We start from the raw sequence: 9,509 nt of genomic DNA, 5'->3' as shown, positions 1-9,509 counted from the left end.
GGCACGCTCCCCGGGCAGCCGGTGGGCCGTCCCCATGCCAGGGCAGAGAGCCAGGCCGCGGCCGTCCCCACACTCCTCTGCCGTTCGTGTGCTCACGGCCGGCCCAGCCCCGTGGCGGAAGGGCGGGACAGGTGCCGTGTCGGTGCTGGAACTGAGGCTGCCACGTTCTCCGCTTTCTTTCCTGGTCGTGCTGCCTGCCCGTGCCCAGTGAGCGGCTCTGCGTGGAGATGGCGGATGTGATGGCTGCCGAGGGCTGGAGGGACGCAGGCTACGAGTTCGTCTGCATTGATGACTGCTGGATGGCTCCGACGCGGGATGAACATGGCAGGCTCCAGGCTGACCCAAAACGGTTCCCCAGCGGGATCCGCAAGCTGGCCGACTATGTGAGTGTCAGCTGCTGCAGCATAGGGCAGTGACAGCAGTCAGGGACCCAACCTGGAGCCACGCTGGGAGCAGGACAGGGGAAAGGCCGGGTGGGGAACGGCTACGTAGCTGCTGAGCTCAGGCCCTGCCTCTCAAAGTGGGGTTTTGCTTCCTTGCCGGCTCAGCTCCGCTTCCTCCTGCCTTGCAGCTGCCTCATCCCCAGTTCTCTTTCTGTCTGCAAGCACAGGTCCACTCCAAGGGGCTGAAGCTGGGAATCTACAGTGATGTCGGGAACAAGACGTGTGCTGGCTTCCCTGGCAGTTACAACCACTACGACCTGGATGCCCAGACATTCGCCTCCTGGGGTGTGGACCTGCTAAAGTTTGACGGCTGCAACTCTGGCACGCTGGAGCTGCTGGCAGAGGGTAGGTGTGGGCGCAAGGCAGCACTGCACCACGGGGTGGGAATATTCTGCAGGCAGCAGCAATTCTAGGCCAAGGGTGGGCTCTAGGGAGTTACTTTTCCCTGAGCATACTCTTTTAAGGGATTTGCTTGCAAAAGCAGATATGAGACTCTGTTCCCAAGCCCAAGGTAGCAAGAGTTGCTGGCCCAAGTGTTTCAGCCTCCTGGAGCTTTCACTGGTGTGCGCAGCTTGAAAAAGCAGCTTTCTCACACCAGAGACCGCATCATGCTGAGCACTGAAACACTGACTGCATACTCTGGGGGCTGTCTGTGCAGACTGCCGCCTCAGCTCTTAACGCAGCAAAGGCTTTACCCTTCTGCAGTGCCTTTACTGGAGAGCTCAAAGCATTTCACACACTTAACCTGTAATCCCTTTGGTGAGGCTATGTCACCGCAGATAAGCTTGAAGCTAGAACAGCTTGTGTCAGCTGTAAAAAGGGCAGTTATCAGGGCTTTTAACAGAAATAAATGAAGGGAATTCTGGCATGAAAATCCTATTGGGGCTTTCATTTTAAAGCACACCAGTGTAAATCCCAGTTCAGAAGTATTTGCACACAGGCTGGCAAGTCAGCAGCTGAAAGCTTCAGTAGCTCACTGTGCTGGGGGGGCTTGGCTGCAGACTGCAAGGACAAGCAAATCCCAGTACCACTGGAGTAGATCTGTAGGAAGAACGATGCAACTTAGAAGGCGGTTTTCTCTTGACTGGGCTCTCGCTGCTGGCACGTGGTGTTTTGGTGTTGGACAGCAGAAATCCTGCACGCAGTCCTGGCTCTGCCTGGCAGGGAGAACCTGCCCAAGTGACAATCCCATTGAAGCCAGTTGGCGGGGCATATGCCAGCTGTCACAGCCAGGAGCACAGCTCAGCACCATAACTGACAGCTGAGCTGAAAGCTCTTGTTGGGTCATATGTGTAACCCAGATAGAATCTGGTTGTATTGAAGCAGTTCCAGGGGAGAGAGCAAGCTTTTTGTTCCCTCTGCTGATTAAAATGGACTTAAAAAGGATTGTCTGGGGACAAGGACAGGAAAAAAACTAGTGCTTTTGAATTCCTGCCCTGTCCATATGGCGCAAATGGCCTCATAAGGACATAGTCCTGCAACATTACCCAGCAAAGCTGTACCCAGCTGCTTGACAGATACCAACTTGTATTTCCCAGGTATCTAGAAGAAAAAATGCCACACAGCAAACCCGCAGCCTCTACGCACAGCTGTATGTACAAAGAGATCATCAGTCTCAAAGCAATAAGCTTGCCCATGACCTGTAGCAATGCTGTAAAGAAGCTCACCTGTCCTTGGGAGGCAAGAAACAGGCTGCAGACTATAAGCTCCCCTGTCCTCCCTGTGGCATTTCAGCCTTGATTTTGCAAGAGTTGAATTGAAACTTGAACCTGTGACATTAGATTAGTTCCTCTGTTTGACCAAGGAGATTGTGTAACCTCTGCCTGTCCTCTTCCTTTAGGTTACAGGCACATGTCTCTGGCCCTGAACAAGACTGGAAGGAGCATTGTGTACTCCTGTGAATGGCCTTTCTACTTGAGACCTGTGCAGCAGGTAAGGAATGTTCCTCAAGGCTTATCCTGGGGCTGAGAGTGGGAAGAATAGAAAAGCATTAAGACTGCGAAACAGCCTCCTGAGAAACTTGCTGCTCTCTGGTCTGACAGAGAACAAGACTGTAAGGTGGAGGAAAACCACTTTTTCCTCTAGAGCCCTGAAGTATACCTGAGGCAAGTCATTACTCTGTTGAAAATAATTCATTAGGATCCAGGCACAGCCCAGCTGGAGCATGCCAAAGAACACAGCAGCATCCATCTGCTTTCTGTCTCCAAGGAACCAAGCAACAAACATTGGCAATGCAGACACACAGCTAGCAGATAGTTCCGTGTTATTCTTCCTGGACGCAGAGTGCTGTAAACTCAGCCTTACAGTCACCTTTAGGGACCAGGAGAGACATTTTAGGACAGCCTATTTGATAAAAATTTTCCACATTGTTTACTGACAGATTTCTGCCAGCCAGGGTCCATGACCGATACATTGCTCTCCACTCATAGCTGTCCCCTGTGCCACCATGACAGGATGCTGCCATTCCCTCCCACTGGGAGTACAATGCATTAGTCACCAAAGGGTGTAAACCCAAGAAATGGCAGTAATTACTAGGATGTCACAGTTTAATCCCACTGGCCCCGCCATACCTTCAGTAAAATAGCACTCAAAGGAATTTTCTAACAGAGCTAGGTGGCCACAACAATTCTCCCAAGGGAAGCAATAGTGTTGTCTGAAGCATGGCAGACTGGAATTACTGGGCACAAGGCATCCTAGGGAACCAACATGTACTAAGTCATCCAGATAGCTGGTCATGGAAGGTGTTATCATTGTTCTCCTTCAAATTATCCCTGATCCCGTCTAGCTTTGTGTACGGTCTCGTTCTTGTACAGCCAGGCTCTCTGGCTAATCACACTGTTTTGGCAGCCCAATTACACAGAGATCAAGCAGTACTGCAATCACTGGAGGAACTTTTATGATGTCTATGATTCCTGGAGAAGCATCAAGAGTATCTTGGACTGGACAGCACTTCACCAGGACAGCATTGTGAAGATAGCTGGGCCAGGGGGCTGGAATGATCCTGACATGGCAAGTAGAGCAACACCCACCTTCCCTGCAGCAGCAGCAGCAAAAAAATCCTTTCCTCATAGGGAGGGGGAGAATCGGGGGAAGGGCTCTGATGGGGCCTTAGGATCAGGAATTTGATGAGAGGTAAAGAGAACTACAGCTACGGAAGGTACTGAGGACACACTGTCTCTGTGTAATGCAGCCTCTACAAGCAACGCTAGTTCAGAACACAGCTGTGACAGTGGGAGACAGTCTCCAACGTGCTCATTTCCCACCAGAGGGAAAAGCCCTAGGTGCCAGCATTGTAAGGAAGGAATAGCTGCATCCAAAAGCAGATTCTTGAACACTGCCTAGCCAGTTAAGGATCCTTCTTTACCTCCACCAGTGGTTCATCCTAAATTGCCACACTAATCATGCCCTGCCTTTCCCAACCAGCTGGTCCTGCTCCTCGCTTTTCTAACCAGTCCCCAAATAGGGGTCCCACCCTCAGCATCCTGTCATTTACCAGCGCTCGCATTGCTGGCCCAGTTTCTCTTCAGCAGGCAGCATTACCAGGCATTTTTGTTTTCTTGTCACAGCTGGTGATTGGAAACTTTGGGCTGAGCTGGGACCAGGCGGTGACTCAGATGGCAATGTGGGCTATTATGGCAGCTCCCCTCTTCATGTCCAATGACCTGCGGCACATTAGTCCTGAGGCCAAGTGGCTGCTCCAGAACAAGGAGGTGATCGCCATCAACCAGGATCCGCTGGGCAAGCAGGGATACCAAATCACCAAGGTATGGCAGGACCAGGCTGGGGGTGCGGTGTGGGGCACAGGCAGGCAGCCAGCCTCCTCAGAAAGGGGACACGGGGGACACACGGGGTATAGAGGAATGCTCAGGGTTTGGGAACAGGAGCCCAGTAAGCCCACTTGGCTTAAACAGACAGGCATGAAGACCATCAGTTCTGCCTCCCCTAACAGAAACCCTGCGTTTATTTTCTCCTTGGCAGGACAAGAACTTTGAGCTGTGGGAGCGGCCCCTGTCTGGCCATGCCTACGCCGTGGCAGTGCTGAACCACCAGGAGATTGGGGGACCCCAGAACTTCACCTTCTCCCTCACCTTCCTCGGCAATGGGCTGGCCTGCAACCCAGCGTGCTCCGTCCGGCAGATCCTGCCAGCCAGCAGGGACTGGGGGCTTTACAACTGGGTCTCATCCCTGAGTGTGGAGGTGAACCCAACAGGCACTGTGCTGCTGAAAGTAGTGGCACTATAGGAGGCACAAAGACAATCTTTTCATAAGCCTCAGACTCTGTCTAACCTTGTCACAAGAAGCCTGTCTCCTTTCTCCAAGCAGGGTGCCTTTGTTCTCTCCTCAGACATTCACTACTTGGGCTTCTACATGGATTTTGAACTTTCAGCCTGGTGTGACAAATACCCATCACTCCATCACCAAGAGGTAACAGAGAAAGGAGCGCTGCTTCTCTCCTGTTTACCCTTTCTCTGGCATCACACCTAACTCCTTCTCAAAGGGGCCAGAAGGGCTCCAGCAGGGCAGGAACTCCTGTAAATGCCCACTGCCACTACCAACCAAAGAAATGCAAAGGATACGTGCAGCATCTCGCAGCTTTCCTCGAGCATTTCAGGGATAATAGGGAAACACACCCTGGCTGCCTTGCTCTTGCTTTGCGAGGCTGGGGCACAGGGTCCAAGAACAAGAAAAGCTGCTCCTACCCCGGCTAAAGAAACCCAACACTATCCTCAGAGCGTGGACATGTACTTCCACCTTCTGACAACTCAGGGACTGACCTAAATGATTGTACTTCTTCGCAACTGCTTTCCTGACAGCTGCCTGCTTAGTATAAATGTGTTAAAGTATCATGCCTTAGAACTCAGCTTTTGAGGGTTTCTCGTTATCCCAGGAATCTTCCTCTCACCAGTGGTTCTAATTTCCCTTTAGATGACAAATCCCTTCATGGGCCCACTGGGGTCCCGTTCTTCAGTGAGCTGCCTTCCAGAAATACCTGTGTGCTTGCCTTCCACTGCTGGCAGTAGCCTTTAAGTTGAATAACACGGGTCATTCTGAGACAGGAGATGGATAATTAATTACTTGTGCAACCATTATGTACAAGTATTTTCTCTTCTGATTACTACACAAGCAGGATATCTTGATTTGTTCTCATTTCTGTGATTAAGCACTTTGATTAAAATGTCCCTTAAAAAGGCTAAGCGTTTTCTTAGTTCCACTGTACAGGAGTACAGCATGGTATCTGAAATTAAATCATGTTTTAGAAAACAAACCAGTTGGTAAAGTCACTAAAATCTTGTGATATTTGTCATGATTACTACAAACAGCACTCAGTAAAGCTGACATGATTTAACTATACAGTCCATCTCATGGGCAAAGGCCAAAGCCACTGCTGCCAACAGTTTAAAAACGCCAGTCACATCAGGCAGTACTGCGTAAGCAAAAAGACAAATTCTGTTAGTTTGACAATTGAGTGCTCTCAGTCCCTGTGAAGAGGCATTTCTCCATCCTCCAGCTCTACTTCCACTACAAGAAGGTTACGCTTAAGAAAGCTCCGCATTGTGCTCCCAGCATCTGCTCACAGTGGACTTCCTGCTCACAGGCAGCAGAGTGCTGCCTCAAGTGGATGACCCCGTCAAAGCCCAGGGTAGGAACAGCAGTCAAGACATAGGGGACAGGCAACAAGCCTGTGCCACCATCAGTTTTTGTGTGACAGCATGCAGCTGGGGGAACCGTGGGCATGAAGCTGTCCCTCTCCTGTTCCTGAGCTACCATAACACTCACAGTCACTGCACAGGTCATAGCTGAGCCACAGAACGTAACCACTGCCTAATGGTGCAGGTGGTACTAAACCCACTATCTGCTCCAGGGCCTTTGCGCATGCATTACCCCATACAGCAGTAAAACCGTTCCTGTTTGTAAAGAGGAGCCTACAGCCAAGTGCAGGGGCTATTCGAGGAAGTTCAGATTACTCTGGTCCTTACTGTGTTGAAACAATTGTTGGGTACAAGGAATCTTACCTGCCTCTCCTCTTCGGTAAGACCTTGGAGAGGAAAAAGGCCTACGCAGGCAGCTCTGCTTCTTTAGGGTGGGTTTTTTTTGGGTGGGTTTTTTGTTGTTGTTTTTTGTTTTGTTTTGTTTTTTTCCCCAATCACTACATCATCTAACAATTCAAATTCATCATCGCATTCCTCAAACAGAACCACGAGACATGAACTGCTTTGAACAAAACAAGCTGCAGAAGCTTAGAGGAGAGTCTTTTCAAAACAGCCTTCTACTATGGAAACTCATAAATAAGCCTGGAGAAAAGCAGCAGCACAACGCTCAGGCAGAGAAGCCACTGGTGCAAAAATCCATCAGAGCCTCAGGCTCTACATTTATTCTAAAACACCTCTTGGTAACACAGCAAGGACATACCAGCCATCGGCAGGGTTTTTCAAAAAGCCTTCAGATTACAAACTGTTCATTTACTAAGCAGCTCTGCAAGCAACACCTTCCTGTTGGGTTGATGTACTTGCAAGTCCTACCCCACCAACAAGAGAATATACACAAAACCAAGCAACAGATCACTTCCAAATATTTTAATATGGTCCACAATGAGTATGATGGAGCTTAGAACTGGATCACCTGGCCCTGTGAGAAGGAAGAGACAGAGCAAGTTTATTCACCACTGAACATTGCCACCCTTTCTCAACCACTCGCGGTACACAAACATACCTTTCTCTTCTTGTCTCCTCCCAGTTCAAAGTGCTTGCACCTCTTAATCGCCAGCATCCTCTTGGACCTGCAGTTGGGCTCCATGCACTCCAGCCTCAGCACAATCTTTTTCGTGGTCTTAGCCTGAGAGATGAGCAGACCATATCAATGACCAAAATGTCCACAAGCAAATTGCCGCGCGCTCTCAGGAAAAGTTTGTTATCTGCACTTCTGAAGAGTCAGCAGCTTGTTCTCAAAGTATAAAGAAAAAGACTACTAACATAGTTTGGCTCCCTCCATTAAAAACAAGGCAGCACCTTAAGGACCAGTACCAGGAGTATAGCGGATCTGTACCATCACAATAAAGGACACCGGCAAAAGCTTTCAGTGGTGCAGGGCTGGTCCCCTGCAGGGATCAGCCTTATGGGAAGGAAGTCCGTGCCAGTGAACACACCAAGGAACAGGTACTTCTGCAGTGCGGGACAACAAACTGACACTGCTGAGGAGAAGTTCAGCAGAGAGCCGGGCAGAAGAAACATCTGAAAGTAGCACGACTGACACACTTTCCCCAGGAACAGCAACACCACGTGCTCAATGCAGACCCGCATAACTGGTAAGTTAGATGAAAACCAAGACTAGAGACGGAAAAATCCAAAGCTTTGAGGCTAATGTAGGTAGCTGGACAGAGCTGTAACCACCAGTTAGAAGTCTCAGCCAATCACCCATATAATGCTGACTGGGAAGAAACAGAAATGGGGATGGCAATGTACAGGTGGAGAGTGCCAAACTGCGTGAGCAGTACAGCTGCTTTGTGCACCCTGCTTGCAGAAGCATTTTCTGCAAGGTCCCTCCACTTCCTGGCAGAAAGTCAACTTGAAAAACTGCTGTCTCATATTTTTTTTTTCCCTTCTTGCTGGAAGACTTCCTGAACATCTCCAGCAGAACACCAGGGCTTTCCAGCAACGAGCCAAATAGCTCTGTAAGCGTAACTAAATAGTTCACACAAAAAATACAACAAATCAGCCCATCAGGTTTTGCTTCCCTGCTATAAATGCCAGATTTTGCTCCCCTCAACTCCTTGACAGGAGGTACATGGAGACACAGCGGGAAAACTTTCTGCAAGACTACAGTCCCAGGTACCTGCACTGAAGAGAAAGGATGATGGAAACAGGTTTCTGCAACTTATCTGTTACAGAATGCACTGCTGCCCTTCCACTGCTGCTTTGAGACTCTCAGGAAAGGCCTAATGGAGCATTTACTGGCTCAGTGATACTGATTTCCCTGGAGACAACAGATGGCAAGAAAACAATATCCTGTTCTGCAGTACCCCCAGGAGTTGCACACACTTCGCTTCTATCGTACCCTTGTCAGTGAAGGCAGCCTTACTACACAGAGAGCTTCATAAACCTGGCCAAAAGTTTCATTGATAAAATACTGACACATTGAGAACATAGGGAAAGCAAGCAGCTGGCTCCCTTTCCCTTTGCTGTACTCCTCCCCTTTGGCAAGCAATGAGAAAACACTCCTTTCATTAAAACCATCGCTTCCAACAAGACCCCCTCCCCTCCAGCATCAAGGCTCTCTGCAGAACTTGCTCTGCAAACACATGCTACATCACTCCAGCAAGAAAAAGGAGCACCTACGTGACACAGGAGCAGCAGCAAAGATAAGCAGATGTGATGTGGAACTTACACTTCCCAGACAGCACTACCAGCACAGAGCTACCATAACACACCTTGAGCACAGGACCACAAGGATGCAGGAGGCTGAAGTGTCCTTCTTCAGCTAGGCATGTGGATTGCCAAGAAGGTTTCAGGTCCTCCTTCCAGGACCAGCACTCACCTTCTTACGGAAAATGGGCTTTGTCTGGCCCCCATAGCCACTTTGCTTCCTATCGTAGCGTCTTTTTCCTACAGGAGAAAATGGCTCTGTTTAGGCAACAACTCAAGACATGTTGCAAGTACAACTGGCACTCTTACCAAACCCTAGCAGACCTCAGCCTGCAGCTCCACAACCGATCAGAAGCAATCCCCCCTTCTCCCACAGCCACCTCCTCGGCCCACAACCACCCAGGCTCCACGCAGCCCCCCCCGGGCCGTGCCCCTGAGACCCCGCAGTGCAGCCGTCCCTACCCTGGGCGTAGAGGGACTCCTTCCCCTTCTTGTACTGGGTGACTTTGTGCGGCTGGTGCTTGCCGCATTTCTTGCAGTAAGTTCGACGGGTTTTCGGAACGTTCACCTGGAGGGACAGGGAGAAGCCGGTCAGCACAGCCAGGAGCCGCGCAGGGAGATAGAGAGACGAGAGGCCACACCGCGCTCCAGGGGCTCCCTCGCCCCGGCACTGCCGAGCGCAGCCCGGCCGCCCTTCCGCTCCCCT

The 9,509-nt window shown here is 50.3% G+C and overlaps 1 protein-coding gene across 1 annotated transcript; it reads left to right on the top strand.

Moving 5' to 3' along the window:
* The first annotated feature begins 212 nt into the window (after positions 1-212).
* On the top strand, positions 213-7,838 carry GLA (galactosidase, alpha). The gene is made up of 7 exons (XM_009889240.1): positions 213-383; positions 611-788; positions 2,284-2,375; positions 3,291-3,452; positions 4,010-4,207; positions 4,422-4,670; positions 7,812-7,838. Exons 1-7 carry the CDS (start codon positions 228-230, stop codon positions 7,836-7,838), a joined length of 1,062 nt encoding a protein of 353 aa, XP_009887542.1. The 5' UTR covers positions 213-227.
* The last annotated feature ends 1,671 nt before the right edge of the window (positions 7,839-9,509 follow it).

Source organism: Charadrius vociferus, unplaced genomic scaffold (assembly GCF_000708025.1).
Source record: "Charadrius vociferus isolate BGI_N301 unplaced genomic scaffold, ASM70802v2 scaffold7, whole genome shotgun sequence".
Taxonomy (NCBI): Eukaryota; Metazoa; Chordata; class Aves; order Charadriiformes; family Charadriidae; genus Charadrius; species Charadrius vociferus.
The sequence above is the reverse complement of the archived record's forward strand: the minus strand, read 5'-3'. Positions and strand labels throughout refer to the sequence as shown.

Bases quoted from the DNA above. Each gene is read 5' to 3' on its own strand.
- GLA (XM_009889240.1), top strand. From the start codon at position 228: ATGGCGGATGTGATGGCTGCCGAGGGCTGGAGGGACGCAGGCTACGAG. The intron at 3,453-4,009 runs GCAAGTAGAGCA...TTCTTGTCACAG, and splicing joins GCTGGAATGATCCTGACATG to CTGGTGATTGGAAACTTTGG. The intron at 4,208-4,421 runs GTATGGCAGGAC...TCTCCTTGGCAG, and splicing joins AGGGATACCAAATCACCAAG to GACAAGAACTTTGAGCTGTG.